The sequence below is a fragment of the Aythya marila genome, assembly GCF_965140915.1.
Source record: "Aythya marila genome assembly, chromosome: 18".
Classification (NCBI taxonomy): Eukaryota; Metazoa; Chordata; class Aves; order Anseriformes; family Anatidae; genus Aythya; species Aythya marila.
The window spans coordinates 723,724-743,721 of NC_139059.1; the positions used below are offsets into that span (position 1 = coordinate 723,724).

At 67.2% G+C, this 19,998-nt stretch overlaps 1 protein-coding gene across 2 annotated transcripts; it reads right to left on the reverse strand.

Moving 5' to 3' along the window:
• Positions 1 to 813: 813 nt before the first annotated feature.
• On the reverse strand, positions 814 to 5,629 carry CBX8 (chromobox 8). Of its 2 annotated transcripts, none has more exons than XM_082775027.1 (5): positions 5,506 to 5,629; positions 4,871 to 4,914; positions 4,601 to 4,666; positions 4,436 to 4,502; positions 814 to 4,220 (listed from the first exon to the last, which is right to left on the reverse strand). In XM_082775027.1, the coding sequence occupies exons 1-5, from the start codon at positions 5,572 to 5,574 to the stop codon at positions 3,378 to 3,380; spliced, it is 1,089 nt and encodes a 362-aa protein (XP_082631153.1). In that variant the 5' UTR covers positions 5,575 to 5,629; the 3' UTR covers positions 814 to 3,377. The 2 variants fall into 2 exon arrangements, with proteins under 2 accessions (XP_082631153.1, XP_082631152.1); XM_082775026.1 differs by having other exon boundaries at positions 4,436 to 4,526.
• Positions 5,630 to 19,998: the final 14,369 nt, after the last annotated feature.

A 19,998-nucleotide genomic window follows, 5' to 3' on the forward strand; every position in this document is an offset into this window, starting at 1 on the left:
CCGCACCGCCCCGGCCTGGGGCCCCGCCGCGCCCGTGTGAAAGGGTCCCCCCCGCTGGGGCCGGGGGAGAAAGGCGCCATTGTGCGGCCCTTTCTCCCGCGCCTACTTGACACTCATTTTCCGCGCACAGATGCTGACAGCTCTGATAATAAGGGGGTCTGCGCCTTTCACCCAGCGGAGCAGAAAAAGGAGGTTAATGAGGACACAGCTTAAAAAAAAAAAAAAAAAGAAAAAAAAAATCACAATAAAACCCCCTCGCTTCCCCCCGGCTGCGCGGCCGAGGGAGATTTGAATACAAAGGCCGGGCTCGCCGGGCAGGGGCGGCCGCCGCGCACCGGGGCCCCGGCCCCGCGCCGTCGGAAGGCCGCGCCGTGGCCCCCCGCCGGCCGGAGCGGCTCAAGGATGGAGCGGAGCGGCCCAGAGCAGTTCCCGTGCCCAGCCCGGCACCCGAACGCCTTCAGCGGGGCGCAGCGGCGGCCCCGGGGCTTTTCTGGGCGCGGAGCGGAGCCGCGCACGGCGCCCGCCGCCGCCGCCGCCCCGTCCGGGCACCGCGGGACAGCCCGGCCCGGCGGCCTCCGTGCTCGGGGGGGCGCCCCGGTGCCGGCTCGGACCCTTCCTTCCCCGGCGGCTCCTGGGGGCCGCCCCCTGTCCCGCACGGCCGCGGCTCCCGGCCCCCCTGCGCCTAGGGAGGGAGCGGGGCCGCCCCCCCTTCCCCGTCGGGGCCCCGCCGCCCGCCCCACGCTGCCGCTGAGCACCCCCGGCCCGGCGCCCCTCGACCGCCCCAGCCCCCTCCGCTCCTCGCCCCCCAGCCACAAACGGGAGAAAGACACGTTTCTATTTACAAAGTATATATTTAAACTCACATAAAAAGCAGGTCTCATATGGACATTCACGGCTGGCAGAAGACACGTAGTTAAGCTTCACTTCTGAGACTGAGATTTAGCCAAATCTTTTTTATACAAGTCTTAGATTTAAATAATTCACACACACACACACCCCCACGCACACACTCAGTATATACGTCGCTATATACATACACACATATACACCCACATGTATGTCTTGCTTTATATACGTGTGTGGTGGCCGCACACATATACAGGTACACAGGGCTGGAGTGAAGCACACCGAGCCTCCACCGGGCCCCGGCAGTGGAGCGAGGCAGGAGCTCTCTGCTCTGGGCTGTTCGGCAAAGGGAGGTGGGTTTCTGCCTTCAGCATCCCAGCAGGGGGAGGAAGGGCAGCTACATCCCACCATCGTCCATCCGACACCACCTCCCGTGTCAGCTGCCCAAGCACTAGCACTGAAACCAGCACGCTGCTTGCCTCGGCTCTTCGTACAAACCAAGTTAAAAATCTCAATTTTACAAAATATGCCGTACAACAACAACAAAAAAAAAACGAAAACAACAAAAAAAATAAATCACAGAAATGGCTCCCTTTGTACAGTCAATACAGCATCCTCTTGCTAGGTCATCTGACAAAGGCAAAGGTCCCAAAAGATGGAAGGGGAAAGGGGCTGAGCAAGGTGGAGCCGCAGTTATCCAGATGGGCCTACCAGAGGCAAAGGCTGCTCCTCGCCCGAGCCCCTTCCTCCCCCCGTCAGGCCCCATGTGCTTTCATCTTATGTGCAGTCCCCAAATTAGAAAGCGTTTAAGAGCTTCACCGGGCCAATCAGAAAGGATGGAAAAGGCCAATCTCTCCCAGCCCTGGCCCTCGGGGGCTGCTGGACAGATTTGTGCTTTTGAACCGACAGAGATGCTCAAATCAATGCGTTAGGACATGAGGACACCTGCTCTACATCAACTAAAAACACAACGAAACGCTTCTCCTCCTTCCTAGGGAGGGCTAAAAGACCCCGACCTCTCCTCACCTTGGTTAAGCTGCAATGGAGTTTAGAGAGAAAGAGCGAGCGGAGGAGCGGGCGGGCAGAGGGCTGCAGCATCCCACGCCTCCTGCGAGACGCTGCCACGGGCTTTCTGCAAGGCAGCCGAGGGTTTCTGGTCAATGCTGGCGGAGGGAAGCTGCTGCATTTTGTTCAGAGCCATTAAATCCCGCTGCTATACCCTGCCTGAGCCCTGGGAGAAAGCTGCACAGTCCTTCAGAGCCAGAAGAAATATGCAGGCAAATAAAAATACAAAAAGCCACCAGAGTCAGCAGGAGCTGCTCTGCGCACAGGAATATTTAGCCTCTTGGCTATTGTTTAACTAGCATAAGAAAAGGGAAATATTTATTGTCTCTGAATGCATAAAGGTGGCTCTGGGATTTGTCAGAGATGTGGATATTAGAAAATGCTTTATCTGGAGTCTTCCAACAGTCTAAAGTGATCTGTGTTTGGAAAAAAAAAATCCACTTTCTATAGCAGTATAAAGCATCTAAATATGGGCAGTGACATGCTACCCTCCCAAACCTCTCTGGCATTTCAGGAATGTAAACAGAGTTGTTGTTTTTTTTTGAAGTGGGTGGGGGAAAAGAATCAAGCGACCAGACAAAATGAAAACAGATTCTCAGCTCAGTTCTGTCTCCCACAACTGCTATGACAATTCTATTAAAGTGCATTTCAGTATCACCCCTTTCAGGAATCTTACACACACAAACCTCCTCTTCCTTCACAAGAAAAGGTAATTCAAGTTAATACTCCACTAGAACAGTTTTAACCTTTTTATGGACTTCTGCTTTTCCCCGCCCCAATTTTGTAGCAACTTTTTTTTTTTTTTTAAACTGGCAACGCCCCCTCCCCAACAATACTGTAAATTCAAGTGCTTACTTCAACTGTCAAGGGCAACAGTTCTGGATACAGCACACTTGATTGTACAAGCAACACCTTATATCACAATCAAGAAATCTGGGCACTTTGCCCTCCGAGGGAGTAACACTTCCCCCTTCACCATCCATAGCATCATATGAAAAATAATAGTTAAAAAAACCCAGAACATAATTAGCTATGAACATCACTCATTATGTACACCGGCTCCTGCAACAGATGCATGAACTCCGTTAGTTCTCAGTTTTATTGTCCTTTCTAAGAGCAACTGAGCAGTCACTGTTGTCTCCATTTAAATAAAACAACTCAGAGTTGAAATATATATATATAGATATATATAAGCATTTTTTCTTAAATAACATATTTACATCTAATAGAAAATATAACTCTAGAGATAATTTTTCCAACGAAATGTAAGACGTGAAAAAAAAAAAAAAAAAAAAAGAATGAGTTAATGAATTTAGGACAGTTTCTAAATCCTCTCCAGGAAATTAAAAAAAAAAAATTTAAAAAAATAAAGAAAAAAGAAAAAAAAAAAAGCCCACCAAGCTCTAACCAAGCTTTTGTCTGGATCTAGACCGAAGAAAATCCCCAGCACCACCACTGACAGAAACTCATCGCTTCTCCTTAAAGAATCCTTGGTCCGTGCTGCTCTCCTTAATTGTGACGGTCAAAAAGTTAGAGGTCACATCAGTTACCACCACTTTCTCCAGGTTGTTGAGGGACGGGCTCCAGGACTCCTCCTCGGGGTCCCCCAGGATCCTGGAGACGGGGATCCTGGCGATGAGGGAGGGCCGCCCCGCCTGGCCGCCCACACCGTCGCGGTACAGGCTGCCCACGGAGCCGGGGCTCACGGCGCTGTGCAGGATCTTGGGCCCGCCGGGATCCAGCCCTCCTTGCCCCTTGGGGTCCAGAAAGTCCGCCCGGTGCTTGGCGACCCGGGGCGCGTAGCTCTCGGCGGCCCCCAGCTTCATACCCACCTCGACGCGGTTGGGGCTGGACATGGTGCCGGAGAGGTCGGGGTCCGGCCGCCGGGCGAGCTGGATGACGCTGTGTCCCGAGCTGAACTTGGCCGCCCCCGCCGCCGCCTCCTCCATCTTCCTGGCCTTGAGGTAGTCCCCCACCTTGTCCCCCGGCTCCCCCAGTTTCCTCTTGGAGGCATCCAGAGTCTCCGCCAGGTCCTTGTAAAGCTCTTTCCTAGGCTTCGGGCCTCTCTTTTTGGGGGTTTCCCCGGGTTTCTCTTCCACCCTGATAACCCGGTCCCGGATGCTGTCTCCCTTGGGGGTGCTGCTGCTGCTGCTGCCGCCCTGCGGAGCCAGGGCTATGTTTCTGAGTCCTTCCCTAGCCCGGGACGTGGAGCCCAGGTCCTGGGGGGAGCGGCCGGGATACGGCACCCGGATCCCCCTGGAAGAGTCACTGCGGAATTCATAGGTTTTGGCTTTCGCTTTTGCCTGGGCCTGCAAAGAAGATAAATCAACCGGTGACTTTATTGTCCTGCCACCCGGGTGCGTAATTACGACTTACACGACGAGGGGCTGCCTTTGCACCGAGCGCTCTCCATCCGAGCCGGAGAGGGACCAGCTCCCCGCACGCCGCCCGTGCACGCTCCCTGCAGCCCTCGCCGCTCCCCGGCGCAGCGGCACCGACGCACGCGGGGCTCCTGCCTCCTTACCTTTAACAGGAAGGTTTTGGGCTTGGGGCCTCGCTTTTTAGGCCCGTATAGCTCCATTTCTCGCTCCCTAGAGGTGTTAAAAAAACCAAAGCTTCAATTCAGCATAGCTACAAGACAGCAACATATTTACAAGTGCAATGGCTACGACTAGCAAAGGCCTTGTACCTTTCCTCAAAGGCTGCAAGCAGCCGGGCATCCAGAATGTTTTCCTCGGGCTCCCAAGTGCTGTACCTGGGGGGGGGGGGGGCGGGGGCACACAGAGAGGGAAAGGCATCGGGAACGAGTAACAGGGGAAGGAAAAAAAGAAACAAAAAATACGTGACCTAGAGAAAGGGATCCAACTTTCCTTTCTGCTACAATGGGAAATAATAGCTACAATGAGCCATCTCCCCCAACAGTTCCTAGCCTGCAAAATTGTATAAACAGCCGACTTACTTCTGAGACCAGCCCTTCCATTTTACGAGATATTCCATGCGCCCCTGCAGATGCAAAGAGAAAAAATAAATATGCATGGAGGGAAATCACGATAAGCGCTTGCAACAAAGCTACACATGCAATTACATGCATGCAACAAATACACGCCTGCACCCAAGGCGTGTGTCAAAAATATGCAAGGGGGGAGGGACGCGGGGCGGGAGGGAGGGAGAGGAGGGGGGGGGAGGAAAAATGCACCAAAAAAATAAATTTAAAAAAAAAAAAAAATCACACAAACGCGCGTGCAGCCACCCCGCGCAGCCCCCCAGCAGCATGCAGCGGGGAGGCCGGCGCGCACAACGCCCGGCTCGCAGCAGCAGCGGCGGCGGCGGCGGCGGCGGAGCCCGCCCCGCTCGCTCGGAGGAACCCGTGCATGCGGCGGGGAGGACGGGGCCGCCCCCAGCGGGCGCCCGAGCCGCAGCCGGGCCGCCGACCGCCGCCGCCGCCGCCGCCGGAGCCGCCGCAGCGCCGCGCGGCCGGGGGAGGGCGCGGGGCGGGCGGCGCGGCCTGGCGCGGGGCTGCGCGGCGGCGGGGCGCGGCGCGGCAAGGGAGGGGGGGCCGTCGGGGATACCGTGTGGGGGGGGGGGGGCACCTACTTTGCGGATGCGGCGCTTGAGCAGGGCCTCGGCCGCGAAGACGCGCTCCCCGACGGCCGAGAGCTCCATGTTTACGCGGCCGCTCGCAGCACACAGGCAGCCGCCAGCGCAGCCCAGACCATAATACTCCGCCCGCTGACGTCAGCGCCGCGGCCCCCCCCCCTCCCTCCCTCCCTCCGGGCCCCCCCCCCCCCCCCGCACTTGTTGCTGGCGGAGCCGGGTGGAATATTCCGCCCGCGCCGCATTGGCCCGGGCCCGGCGCCCGCCCCCGCCGCCGCGCCGCCCCCGACGTGAGCCGCGTCCCGATGAGCGCGGGGCGGGGCGGCCGCGGGGAGAGAGGGGGGGGGGAGCGGGGGGGGGGGGCGCGGCCGCGCCCCCCCCCCCCGCTCCCCCCCCCCTCTCTCCCCGCGGCCGCCCCGCCCGCTCCGAGGGGGGCGCCCACCCCCACCCTCCCCGTCGAGTCGTGTCCCCCCCCCCCTCCTTTCCAATAGCCCAGCGCAGCACAAAGGAGCCGCCGCCACCGGCAGCCGCCGGCCCCGGGACGGGGCGGAGCGGGGCGGGGCGGACCGCCCCCCCCCCCCCTTCCATCACCTCCCCCCCCCCCCCCCCCCACCTCCGGGCATCACCGCTCCGAGCACACCTGGACGGGGCGAACCCGAGGGGGCGGCCGGGCCCCTCGTCCCCTCCCCAGCCACCACCGCGCCCCGCGGGTTTTTGGTGACAAAGCCGGCGGAATTGGGGACCGAAGCGCTGGAGGCTTGCGTAGAAATCACCGCATCGCTGCCGCGCCGGGAGCCGGCGGCCGGCACAGCTCGGCGTCGGCAAAAGCCCTTCCCGGGAACAAATGGCCGCGCCGAGCCGTGCCAGCGGGGCAGCTGGTTCTGGTTAAGTTTAAATACTTTCCAACAGTTCGGGTAGTAAAAATAAAGTAGACCTCAACAGCCCATAATACGAGTTTCTGGTTTCCTCGCTCCGGCAGCCCGCGGCTGCCTTCCCCGGCTCGCTCGGGGTGCGGGGGTGTCCCCGGGGCCACCGGAGGGGCTGCCCCCCCCCCCCACACCCGTCACATTTCGGCAGAGCTCCGGGGCCCGGTCGCCCCGGTGGCCCCGCGGGGCCGCTGCCGCTCCCCCCGCGTGAGTCCGAGCCCGAGGCGGCCACGGGAGACCGGGCCCCGCGAGTCCCCAGGACGGGTCCTGCCCCCGGTTGGCGCGGAGGAGCGGGGGGCCCAGCCGCGATGTCCCCCCCGGGGCTGTCGGGGGGAGGCTCGGGGGTGCCCGGCAGCGCCTCGGCTCCGTCCCATCGAGCGGAACCGTTCCCGAGCCCCGTCGCAGCTCGGGCCGGGGCCGCCCCGCGGGTGGGCTGCTGCCGCCTGGCCCACGCGGAGCGAGGGTGGACGAGGCCTCCCACGGCTTGGCCCCTCTCCCCCGCGGCTCTCCTACACTAAGGGGCTAGAAGTCGAAGGGGAGCAAGCCTCGGAGGCGGCCGCGCTCACGCGTGGGGGATCCACGCGCCGGTCTCTAAAGGCATCGGCTCAGCCTCGGCTCCGTAAACGAGGCGACGGCTTCCCCGGAGCGGGGCTCGGGGCCGGCGGCTGCTCGCCTCCGGGGCTGCGGGCACTGCGGGGCCGGTGGGGGGGGGGGACTCGACCCTCCGTGCCCTCTCGGCGAGGGGGCTGCTCGGCACCCGCTGTCCCCTTCGTGGATCGCGGCTGCGGGGCCCCGGGTGCACCGGGAGCGACAGCCACAAGGCTCCGGTGTCGTCCCCATCCCGGGGATCGTTTTCTCCCGGGGCTCCTGCTCGCCGCCACGGAGCGCTGCCCGCTCCCGCCGGCCGGGCCCCGGCCTCCCACGTGGGTCACGCGGGAACGGCAGACTCGCGGCCCCACGGGGGGGGCTCGCGGGACGCGAGTGGAGGAGCCCGCTGCTGCCTCTCGCTGCCGGACCCGGGGCGTGGAGCGGCTCCGTGGGCAAAGCGGGGGCAGGGTCCACGCCGTGCCCCGTCCCGCGAGAAGGGGAACACGCGTGGCGTGGGGGAGGCCGGCGGGGCCCGGTGGAATCCCGCTCCCGGGCGCAGGGGGGAGGTTTCCGAGCCGCGGCTGCCGCTGCTGCGCCCCCCCCCCTTGGCCCGCCCCGTGCCGGGGGTCCCCGCGCTGCGCGGGATTTGCGCGCAGTGCCCGGGGCGCTGCGCAGCGCTGGTGCGGAGGGAGGCGGGCGGGGGGGGGCAGCGCAGCCTCCGCGCCCTCCCCGGTCCCCGGCCAGCAGCGTCCTGGGGAGATTTTCGTTAATGTCGAATTAATCGTTGTTAATTAAGGCAGGGCGGCAGGGCGGCTCGTTAACTCGCGTGGACGCACCGGACCGGATTCTGCACCCCCAAGATGCCGCGCAGAGAGTCCCTGGGGGACGGGGAAGGGGAATGGGGGGCGGGCGCAGCGCCCAGACGTGGGGAGGGGGCTCGGGGGGCCGGTCGTGCTCCCCAGCGGGGCCGGACCGATGCCTCCGCCGCCTCGCTCCGCTTCTTGGGGCTTTCGGGACAGCGACTGCGGCGGCGCAGCGGGGCCATGCGGGGCCGTGAGGGGCCGTGCCCCGTGTCCACGGGGGGGCCGCAGCCCGGGGAACTGGGCGTGAGCCCCACACCTTCGCTCCTGATGTCCCCGGTGCAGGCGGGAGGCACCGTCCCGAAGGTGCCTCGAGGGGCTGCGGAGCTCCCGGCCGAGCAGCCGCCTCTGCCCCGTAGCCTCCGCAGAGCCACGCGGATTCTCGGAGCCCCACAGCCACGCGTGGCCGCGGAGAGGAAAGAGCCCACGGTTCCCGCTGCCTCCTGCACGCCCATCCGCGGGGGATACAGCTCCAGGCACCAGCACGGACCCACGCTGGACCCACGCGGGTACGGGGACGGGAGCTGAGTCCCCGATTGCGGTGCGGGGGGGGGGCAGAGAGAAGGCGAGACACAAACGAGAACGGCTCGGAGAAGGCAGCGGGGAGCGATCGCTGCCGGGGGGGGACCCAGCCGGAGCCTTCGGGACCGTGGGCGAGCCAGGAGCGGGGCTGCGGCGGCTCGACGGCGTCTTGGCCGGGACAGAGAAGCGGGACGGAGCCGCCCCGGCGCTGCGGGACGAGACCGCGGGCGGGAGCGTGCCCGGTTCTCCCGGGCAGTTCCTCCTCCTGCCGGAGGGGGCCCGGGGAGCCCCCGCCCGGGGCGTGCGGAGCTGCGGGGGGGTGGCCTGGTGCTCGGTAGGGGGACCGGGAACAGGAACGGAGCCCGGGCAGGGGCTGCCCTCCACGCTCCGGAGGTCAACGGCAAAAGCTGCCGTGGCGCAGCACGGGCTCCCGGCTCCGGGGGGGGAGCCCGGCCCCGCGCCCCTCCCGCCCCTGCCGGCCCCGCCGCCCCCCCAACTCTGCCCCGAGGGGCCGGCGCTCGGAGCTCACTCGTGGACTGCTCCCGGCCGATTCGAGCGTCTGCCGCCGCACAGGCAAACGTGGACCCAGTTTCCGCCCATTTGACCCCAAATCCGCCCCTCGGTTGCCCTTTATCCCCACGTCCCGCTCGGACTCGCGTAAGGAGCGCTCGGGGTCTCAGCGAGCCACCCCGGCGCAGCGTCTCCGGCTCCCCCCTCGTTTTTCGCTGTGTGGGGGCTTCCACGGCCGCGAGCTTTGCAACGAAACCGGGGGTCTGAGGCTCCTCCTGGGGCCGCGCGTGGGGGCACCGGGGCGAGCACGCGTGTCCGAGCCCGGGGCCGCAGTGTGGCGGGTGGGAGCTGGCACCGACCCAGGCGCCGGCTCGGCAGATCCCCGAGCCACAGCCCGGCTCTTCCCCGCGGCTCCCCGAGAGCTCCTGCGATCGTGCTGTTCCGCCCCCCCCGGCACCGGCGCCCGGGACGGTTCGCATCCAACCCAGGCCCCGGCCCGGCACGGTTCCCCGGGCGGCCGAGGCTGCCGGTGCCGGTGGGAGTCCCGGCCGGACCGAGGTCGCGCTGCCCCGCGTCCCGTTCTCCTGGGCGGCCCGAGAACAGCCCCAGCGCCGAGACCCCGCGGGAAACCGGAGGCAGAGCCACTCGCCCCTTCGTAGAGCCCGAGCGGCTTCGAGTTCCCGAACGGGCACCGCGGCCGGTTCGGCCCTTGTGTCCCGGGAGAAGCATCCCGCAGCCCGCCCGAGCCGTGGGTACCGCCGGGCAGGGCAGAGCCCAGCCCCGGAGCTCCGTTCCGGACGAGCTGTCGGCAAGAGCCGAGACCCCCGGCCCCTCGGGGCCGCCCGTCGGAGCTGCCGCCCCCGGCAACCCGGCCCACGCCGCCGCCCGGTTCGGCTCCGGGCTTAGCCCGGCCCGCTCCCACCCAGGACCCGGGCGAGAAAACGATTTCCCCTGCCAGCGGCTGAGCGGAGCCGCGACGAGCACCGGGGCAGATTCCTGCCCCCCGGGCTGCTGTCGGGCGGGCTCGGTGGTGCGGGCGGGGCACCGGGGACTTTGCGGTGCTGCCGCGGTCCCCGCCGGCCGCCGCAGCTCTGCCCCGGGAGCGGGAGGAGCCCGGCCGCCGGGACGCTGCACTTTCGTTTCCGAGCACCTCGGGGCGAAGCGGGGAGGCAGCGACCGGCCCCGGGCCGCGGCAACTGCACGCCCCCCGACCTCCCCCCGCCCCGGTGTCGCGGGACGGAGGCGGCCGGGGCCCCCCAGCGGCGCCGTAGGCACATACGGGACCGGCCCCGGGACGGAAGGCGAGGGCGGCTCCGGAGACCGGGCCAATAAACGGGGCTGCGTTTACACGCGGCAGCGCTGCAGGCGGGGCTGTGCCGCCCCCCGGCGCCCCCGTTTCGCCCCTCTTCCCCCCTGGGCCAACCTCCCCCATGGCATCCTCCGGGGCTGCAGCCGGCCGGTCCCGGGGCTGCCGTCCACCCGAGCAATGGAGCGGCCGGTCCAGGAGGATCGGTGGTGAGGAGGGAGATTACCGGGAATGGCCGGGCAGCCCCCGCGGAGGACAGGCGGCGCGGAGCGGCTGCCTCCCACTCTGCAGCCCAGAAATCCCCGTGCGAGGACGTGTTCGTGATTTTGACATCGAATTCAGGCCCGGGCACAGCTTTCCTGGCAGCTCCCGAGACGCTGGTGCCCAGGGCCGGCGGGGGGGCAGCACACCCCGGCGGGCACAGCTCTGCCCGGGAGGCTCCGGGAGGGCAGCGGGCGCGGCGGCTCCCCCTGCCCCGCGCTGCTCCCACTCCGCCGGGACTCGGCACGGAGCCGCTGCCACGGGGCTCGGTCCCTGCGGTGCGCGCTCCGCGGAGCTTCCGCGCCGAGCAGCCCGGCTCGGGGGGGCAGCGCCTGGAGCGGGCCCCTTCACTCTGCCCGATCGATCGTTATCCCCGGTTACCGGGGCCTCGGGAGTGGGCAAGGGAGCGACCCCGACGAGGTGCAGCACGGCGCTGCTGCCGCCCCCCCCCCAGGCCTTCCCCGCCGCCCGGGAGCCTCCTCCCCGGGGCAGCTCGGCGCGGGCCGGCGGTGCTGAAGGACAGCGGCGGCCCCCCCGCCCGGGGAGGGCAGCCGTGGCCGAGCCCCGTCCTTCGCCCTTTGGCCCAGCTCGGCCCGGCCCGGCCTCGGGGCGGGCGCTGCGGGGCCGGGGCAGGCGGCGGGCGCGGCGGCGGAGGCGGCCCGGGCTCGTCCCTGGAGGTTCTGCAGGGAAAGGCGACGCTTCCCGGCGCGGCCCCGCCGGCGCGATTAATTCCAGGTGCTCTCCATAGGTGGCACCGTCCTCCTGAAAATCGCGGCTGCGGCCGCCGCGCAGCCAGAGGAGCTCCGGCCGCCCCGGGGGGGCAGGGCCGCCCCCACCGATCCGAGGAGCACGGGGCAGGCGGCCCCGGCCGCCGCAGCGCCGCCGGTTGCTGCCCGGTTTGTGCCCGGTGCGTGTCGGCGGGAGGCCCGGGAGCTGTGCCAGGCCCCGCGGCCCCGGGGCCGTGCGGGGGGGCTCCCCTCCGCGACCCCCCGGGGGAGAGCTGCCGTCCCCCATCCTCGCAGCACAACCCCGCCACCCGTCGGGGGGAGCCTCCCGCGTCGTCCTTTTGCGTGGGAACCTCTCCACGCGTGTCCCCGCAGCCTCCACAGCCCGGCCCGTGGGGGCGGCGTGCCCCGAGCGCAGCCCCCGCTCCGGCTGTTGACGGTCAAGGTGGTGGAGGGGTGGAGGGATCCGGCCCGGCCTTCCCACGGGGAGCGCCCGCGGGGCAGCGCCGCCGGCCCGGTTCAGGCGTGCTAAGGGGAGCCGGAGCCCCCCCCCCCCCCGATCCCGGTCCCGGGGCGCCCAAGTCGCGGCCGCGGCGCTCCGCGGGCTCGCACCGAGCAAGGTGCCGCTCCTGGGGGTGGGGCGGCCGCGGCGGGGGGGCTTTATCGCAGCTCGCCGGGCCGCGAGCACTTTGCACAAAAGATCTTTTGTTTGGGGGGTTCTGAATTCGCTGCTTATTTGTAGGAACACCAACGCGAGGTGTTTGCAGAGGCCGGGGAAGCAGGAGCCGTCCCCAGCACCCGCAGCGGGCAGGGAAGCCGGGACGGCTCCGGGATAGCCCCCTCGTGTCCCCCCCGTCTAACCGGCGCGGCTCCGGTTTGGCCGCTGCTCGCTCCCGGCTCGGGCTTCAGCGGCCGCGGCTTCCCCCGCAGCGCCACGCGTGGGCAGAACCCACGGCCCCGCTCCACCGCGGCCGGGCACGAGCGGGAGCAGCGGGGGAGCCCCTCGACGGGGCGGGGGCGGCTCCCGGCGATGTGCCCACGGCCCCGCGTGGGAACGCCGGCTCCGGGCAGGGAACCGAAAGGGTCACCCAGGGGTGGTCCCTGCCCCGTGCCCGTGCCCGTGCCCGCGGCCGCGCGCGGCGCCGCGTTTAACAAAAGCAATTAGAGGGGAAGCACGGCCCATTTGCATGGATCTCAATGACCGCCGGCGGCTGCACCGGGGCGGGGGCGGCGGGGAAGAGCCGGGGTCCCGGGTGGGACGGCGGGGTCCTGGGTACGGTCCCGGGTGGGGTCTCGGGTGGGATCCCGGCCCCCGGGGCGCGCTGGCGGCTCTGCCCCGGCCCCCCCCCCGGCGCGCCCCGCCCCGGCGCGCCCCGCCCAAGGTGGCGGCAGTATTTAGGTTCATGCCCTTATATGGCGATGAGCGCGGCGCCCCGCGGACGGCGCGCACCATATAAGGAAGCGGTGCCCGAGCCCGCGGTGAGGTGGTGCGCGCTCATTGGCCCGCCCGTATCGCAGCAACCGGGCTCGCGCGAGTGGAACGGGCCCGCGCCCCCCCCCGCGCCCGCGGGGCCGGGAGCTGCCCCCCCCCCCCCCTTCCATCCCAGTGCCCCCCGACGGGACCCCCGCTTGGCAGCCCCGCTGCCCCCTGTCCCCACCCCGCCCACACCCCCGGGGCCGCCCCGCTGCCCCTGTCCGGCCCCGGCGGGCAGCGCTGCCCCGACGCCGCGGGGAGCGTCGCGGGAGGGGGCGGCGGCGCCGTCTTCCGTGGGCCCCGACGGAGCCCCGGGCGGGAGGGGACCGGCGCGGGCTGCGGGAACCCCCCGGGCCTTGCCCCGTCCCGCTGCCGCGGCCGGGACCCGCTCCCTCCGGCCGCGCTCTCCGGGTGTGGGCTGCGGGGAAGGGACCGCCGACGGGGCGGGCAAGGCGCGGCACGGGGGAGCCCCGCGCTCCGCTCCGCCGAGCCGTCACGGGGCGGCTGCCGAGCGTCCCGGGCCGGGCAACGCTGCGGGCAGGGGGCGGGACGCGTCCTTTGCACCGTGCCCCGGCCCCGAAATGCACCGCCAGCCGCAGCCCCCGGCGGCCGGTGCCCCGGGGGGACAGGCTCACCCCACTGCGGCTCCCCCAGGCGCCTTTCAGGGACGTCCCCTCGAAACGCGGACACGCGCGAAAGGCGCCGCGCACACCCGCCGGGAGCGGGACCCCGGCTGCGAGGGAGGCGGGGAGGCGGCGGCTCCGCTCCCACGCGTGTCCGCTCCGGCCCCGCGGGCAGGCGGCGGGGGGCGGCCGCCGCGACGGGCGGGGGGCAGCGGCTGGGCGCGGGGCCGCGGGGCCGAGTTTTCGTTGCGGCTTCGCCACCGAGCCGTGGCCGAGCCGCGTTCTCGCAGCGCCGCTCCCGCCCCGGCTTCTGTTTTATTTTATTTAATTGTATTTATTTTATTTTATTTATTTTCGACCAAGCCGGAGCGCGGCCGCTGCAGGACCGCCTGCGGGAGCGGGCACCTTCGGCGAGGCGCCCTGCGGGAGCTGCCGGCCCGCCCCGCCGCGGCCCCAGCCCCTCCGCCGCGGCGGGCACCGGGGGCGGCCGGCACGTGCTGCCCGGCGGGGCTCGGAGCCCCGCGCCCCCCCCGAGCCCCTCCGCAGGTGAGACCCCGGCGGGCGGCTCCGTGCCGACCCCCGAGCCCCGCCGCCGCCGCCCCGCGGGACCCTCGGCCGCCCCCCGCCGCGGGGCACCGGGGGGGCGCGGCCGCCGGGGAGAGCCTCGGCGCTTCCTCGCCGTTCCCCCCCCCGCCGCCCCCCCTGCGCACACACACAGGCACACACACACACGGCAGGATTCAGCGGGCTCCGCCGAGCAGCCATTTTCTGCAGCTGCGGCTGCACCGGAGCGGGGCCGGGCGGCGCGACCGGGCGGCCCGGTGGCCCGGGGGGGGGGGGACCCCGCCTCGCTGCCTGCGCCGGAACGGGCGCCCCGGGGCCGGCCGGGCGCTGGCGGGGGGCGGGCGGGCAGCGCCGCAGGGCTCGCCGTGACAATCCCACCCTTTCCCCGCCATTTTGTTACCGTGCTGGCGTTTTCCCAAAGCAGACACAGAGCGGGAGCCTTGGGAACGGGCCCCCGGTGGGCCGGGGCGGGCGCTCCCCCCGGCCGGGGACCCGGCACCCCCCCCGAGCCCCGCACCCGCCGGCGGGGCAGGTCCCGGGACGCCCGCCCGCCGCCGGGCTGCTTCCCACCGGGGTCGCCCCGGTCCCCTCCGCGCCCCGTGCGCGCAGCAGCCGCCGGTCGCGGCTGGCGGGGACCACGCAGGACCTGGGCACGCCGGGCTGGCGCCGGCCCCCGGGTCGCTGTCCCCGGGCGAGGGAGCCCGGAGCGCGGCCGCCAGCCTCCCTGCCCGGTGCGCCCGGGGCTCGAGGCTGGCCGCCCTTCTCCGCCCGCCCCGCGGGCAGCGCAAGTGCCCCGACGGCGCGGGGGACCGTCCCGTCGGGCAGCGGCCGGAGGGGCAGCCCCGGGAGCGCGGCCGGCCCGGCACAACGCCCGGCAGCTCTGTCGGTCCCGGTGGCGTTACCGAGTCTCCGCGGGACCGGCCCACGCTCCCGAAGTGGTTCCGGGAAGCCCGGGAGGACGAGGCCGGGCAGTGCCTGGTCCACGCAAAACCGGCGGCCCGTCGGGGCGGACAGCTCCGCCTGCCCCGCGGGGACGGGGCAGATTTCTGGTGTCGGGACGAGGCGCTGGGGCCACACCGGGGGGCTCGGGGACAGGCGGGCGGGACGGCGGCTGCCCCGACGGGACGGGCCGCTCCCTCCACTCGCGTGGGGGTAACCGGTGACAGACACCTCCCCGGTCGGCAGGGGGCACAGCACGGTCGCTGCGTGTCCCCCTCCCCACGGCAGCGTTCCCGGGACGGCTCGGTCGTTGCCCGGCCCGGTGACCCGTGCGAGCAGGAGCAGAGCTCGGCGGGGCCGTCCCGCGCCCCGGGCTGCGCTCCCGGAGCCGAACGGCGGCGGCGGGAGGAGAAGGGCGCGGGGAAGGAGGGGGCTCCTGCAGTGCTGCAATGCAGCGCTGCGGAGAGAGCCCAGCCCGGCGGCCCGGGAGCGCTCCGCCGCCCGCCACTGCTGCAATGCAGGTGTGAGCGCCGCGCCGCCCCCGGCCGGCCGGGCCGAACCGGGCCGAACGGGGCTGGGTAGCCCGGGAGCCGCCGGGCCGCCAGCCGCCGGCACCACCCCGCGCCTCGGCCCTCCTCGGCTTTCTCGTCCCGGTTTCGTTTTCCTCCCGCTCCTGCCGGGACCGCGGGACGTTTCCTCCCGCGGCGGGATGCGCCCCCCCCAATCGCCCTGCGTTTGCCGAGGTGGGGTCTCATCCTGCCCCCAGCGCCGGACGCCCACCGCCCGGGCCACGGACGACCCTGACTGTCCTGACACCCCCCTTCTACCCCTCACCCCCCCGCCTCTCATTGCGGCTCCCCCCGACGCCGGGACCGCTGCGAAGTCCCCGGTGCTGCACAGACCCGGGGCAAGTCCCCGAGCTCGGCTCTGATCCGCTCCGGCTTCTCCTCGGGGGAACATCCCCCCCACCCCATCCCGCAGCCCTACCTTCGGGCCGCCCCCCCCCGGCTGCCTGCCCGTGTCTAAGCGGGGGTTTCCCCCCCGCAGCCCCCCGGAAAACAGCACCGCGTCTGTCCCAGCCGGGCTCCCGCTGCCGCTTCCGATTTGACCCTTGGCCACGCATGGCGGGGACACGCAGCGTGGGGACACATAGCTTGGGGACATGCAGCGTGAGGACACGCGGTGCCACGGCCGCGAGTGGGAGCGCCCGGGGAGGGGGGGCCCCGCAGCCTGCCCGCAGCCCGCTCCCCCCGGCTGCCACCCGGAGGTGCCGGGTGTGCGGGCACGGCGGCCGTGCAATACGAGAACGCCCCGGAGAGAAGGAATTAATCCTATAAAAGCCAAAGGTGGTGAGGGCACAGCCCCGGGGGAGGAAGGCGGCTCACAGGAGTGCACAAAATCCCGGGGGGCGGGCGGGGCGCTTGAACGAGGGGAGCCGTCCCCGTACCGCAGGCTGTGGGTTCCCATCCCCAGCATTTGTACATCCTGCCCGTAACAGCCGGTGGCTGGATGGCAGCAGATCTGTTACACAGATGCCAGGCAGCGCAGATTTTTGTCTTTCCACCTGGATTTTTTTTCTGCCGCTGGCTTTCATTCAGTGCTAAAATGGCACCGCATTCCAGTCCCCGCTGCTGCTGCTGCGGACTTCAGCCGCTGGATCCTGTTGTGTCTTCATTTACTAGATGAAAGCTCATCCGAGTCCACGGATTTCCTCCCCGTGCGGAGGTTTACGGGCTGATCAAAATGTCCTAAACCTGCTCTTTGAGGTGCCAAACCAGCCCGCTGCCTCCTGCCGCTCAGGCTCCCCGCGGCCTCACGGCATCCCTCTACCTGTTTCCCGGCTCCCTCCAACGTTTCCGTATCGCTTTGGAGATACCGGAGGCTGTGCTAGACGCGAAAGCGGGCTCACCAGTGCCATACTGAGGCAATTCCGCCAGCCTGCTCTGCCTTGCACTTCCCCCGCTAACACGGGAAATCCTCGTTGTCCACGGTCCTGCTGCTGCCCCGTGGCGCGGCTTGGCCCGGCCCGGCCCGGCCCGGTTCGGCTCGGCCCGGCCCGGCCCGGCACGGCCCGGCCCGGCACGGCACGGCCCGGCCCGGCCCGGCACGGCTCGGCATGGCCCGGCACGGCACGGCCCGGCACGGCACGGCTCGGCACGGCTCGGCTCGGCTCGGGCCGCTGCCGGCGGGGCGGGTGCCTCCTGTCCCGGGCCAGCCGAAGGACCCCCAGCAAGCGGCCGCTGCCCCCCCCGGCCCCCCGCCCTCCTGCAGGAGCCCCTTTGGGGTTCTGCGGTTCACGGGACGCAGCCCCAGACCCCCCCGTTCCCCAAAAGCCCCCTCGGCCGAGCCGCCCTGGGCCACCCCGGCTGGCTGCTCCCGGAGCCCGCGCCCTCGAGGTTCCTTCTATCGCCCCTTCCTCTCGGTGCTGTGCTGGCCGGGTGCACGGGGTGCTGCCCCCCGCGGCAAATTCTCGGTGAGGGGGGACGAAGGTGCACACGGCAACGATAAAATTGCCTTCCTAGGGAAGCAGAAAGGAGTTAAGCCTGTTAGTCTGAAACCAGAAAAGACAATGCCACAGCCAAGACTTATTTGTCACACACTCAGGCGAGAGATGGAAGAAATTCCTGTGATAATGCTTGTCTCTACTCAGCCGTTGCTGCTGAACCACAAATTGCTGCTTGCAGCACAAACTATGGAAATGTGATACGTTAGATTAGATGTCTTCTTGTTGGGTCTCTCTGCACTGCATTTGCTAAGAGTTATTTCTGAGTCCTGAGAGTTAAAGCATCTTCAAGAAATAGAGCATCAAACGCTCAAAAAGTGGGTCTGCCTCAGGTTTCAGAGGTACAGCAATGAAAAACAACAGGAGAGCAGACACTGTGGAGTGAGTGAAGAATTTTTCAAAGCAGAGAAGGACACCCAGGGGCAGGCTCTTCCCACCTCAGGTTAAAAATGGCTCAGGGTCAGGTTGAGCCCTTAAACTCAAGATAAGGCATCATTCCAACAGGCAGTCAGGAAGATTCAAGGCACCTCTGGTGTCTGGCCACCACATCGTCTTCCTTGCACAACCCACAATGAATCTCCCTATTTTATCTGTCGCTGGTGACTTCATGTGCCAAAAGGAAACAAGCAGAGGAAGGACAGTGTCACGGCTGGACCCAACGGACACAGAGGGCAGTGGCTATAAAATACATTCCTGATGTTAAAATGACAGCCCGGCTCGCACCACACTGCAAATGGATGGGTACAATCAGGGACACTGCTTCATCCTGTATTTTTTTCAAGCCATGTGGAATTGCTAACATTAGTGAAAATTAACATTTATTTTGTGCTTTCAGGTGCTTTGTTGGCTCCATGATGCCTAAAAAAACACCCCTCTCCAAAGTTCATCTTGGGCAGTTAAAAGAACCTGATGCTCTCATTGTTTAATCAAAATATAAATGGTTTCTTTCCTCAAGGCACTAATATCGGGAGCTCTGAACAGCTCCATGGATGGTGATGTGCAAAGTGCATTCCCCTCTACTGCAGCAGCCATGCCAGCAGGCATCCTCCCCTCAGAAAGCAAGAGAAATATCAGGACAGGTAACAAAAATTCACCGCTGAGAGACAGAGAACCCTCCCAGCCCCCAGCCTCTGAAATCCCAACGCCCACACTTCCACAAGGGGCATCTCTGGGATCTCCTCATGGGCCACCAGCACCACCTGCCCTGCTTGGGGGCAGCGCAGGGGCTCCCTGTGCCCCAGCAGGACCCCCACAGTCCAGGGCAGCCCCCTCCTGAGCAGGTTCCCTGTGCAGTGCTGTGTTTCCCATCCCCAGCCTTTTTGGGGGTGCCCCTGGCAGCATGGCAGAGCCCACACGCCACACTCTTCTTTCCTTCCCGCAGAAGCTGGTCCTTTCTGCAGCGTGGGCCATGTGCGCCCGGGTCCTGAGAAGAGCTTTGCAGTCTCTCATGCTGCTTGGAGCCATTCCTACCTTGGGGCTGGTGATCCCATTGTGGGTCCTGTGGAGGTTATCCCAGTGCAGCACAGCACCGTGGAGCATCGTCTGGCTGCGTCCCACCTGCCTGCCCCGGGGCTGGTGCATACCACGCTCGCCAGCCACCGCCAGCACCTGACAGAAGGGAAACGCTGAGTCCTACTTTCCACGCCAGCCTCTGGTGCTCACAACTCTCTCAGACCAGCTTGTGGTCTGCAATTTTCCATCTTTAGTTTCAGCCAAGAGGTAACTTTTGAAGTCTGAGTCATCTTGGTTTTCCTATTCTTGTGTTTCGTGAGAGAAAAGCGCTCCCTGTGCTGCGCAGCAAGAGGGGAAGGGAGCAACCGAGGCTGGCCCAGGGCCCTTCTGGTGCAGCTCCAGGTGGGACAGGGTGCTCCTGCAAGAGCTAGCTGTGGCTCGTCTCATGGCTGTTACCAAATGCCTTGTTTCCTGGTGATATAAATCTTGGTCTTGTCCCCACTGCAGAAGAAGATGAGCAACCAATAGCTCCAGGAGACAAGGAGATGTGGCTCCACACCAGCGCAGTAATTTCTGCTCAGCACAGTCTTGGTGCCCAGTATTAAATACACACTTGTTAAAGCTTCAGCCCCTCCGTTCACACTGCCTGCTAATGCATTTTATAATAACTGTCTGTTTAATTTACTTTCTGTATCAGTGATATTTTTCTGCCCCATATGCTGCAGTACAACAGCAACACTTCTCAAAGGCTTAACTTATTCCCTTTCTTACCTCAAATAGGTGCTTCTGCCTGAAGCATGCCCATGCCACAGAGGCTGCATCCCCTCTGGGGCCGTGGCAGTGTTTTACAGCCCACGGAGAGCAGGGGTGCAGCCGTGCCTCCCTTCCCAGGGCCTCTCTGGGGCACAGAGCCTCCAACGCTGGCCGTGCCGCATCTCAGCAGCTTGCCCAGGTCAGGAATCACCACTCCAAAAGGTGCCAGGGCTGCCCCTTGCACGGGGGGTGCTGGTGTTCGATGGACACCCCGGGGGTCTGGCAGTTGGTGATTAATTTTTCTCTCTGCTCACCCCTTAAACAACATGTGCCTACTATTAGCAGGGCCAGCAAGGGACAACACATGGCCGAGCACGCCGAAGTCACAACTCCTGAAATTCAGGGCGCTTCCTACCAGGCTGCGCTGTGTCGCACAGCATGGTTTATATGCCTGCTCCTTCGATAAAAATAAATCTTCATGTTTGCA

Bases quoted from the DNA above. Each gene is read 5' to 3' on its own strand.
- CBX8 (XM_082775026.1), bottom strand. From the start codon at position 5,574: ATGGAGCTCTCGGCCGTCGGGGAGCGCGTCTTCGCGGCCGAGGCCCTG. The intron at 4,667-4,870 runs GTAAGTCGGCTG...CCCCCCCCCCAG, and splicing joins TGGAAGGGCTGGTCTCAGAA to GTACAGCACTTGGGAGCCCG. The intron at 4,527-4,600 runs GTACAAGGCCTT...GCTGAATTGAAG, and splicing joins CTTGCAGCCTTTGAGGAAAG to CTTTGGTTTTTTTAACACCT.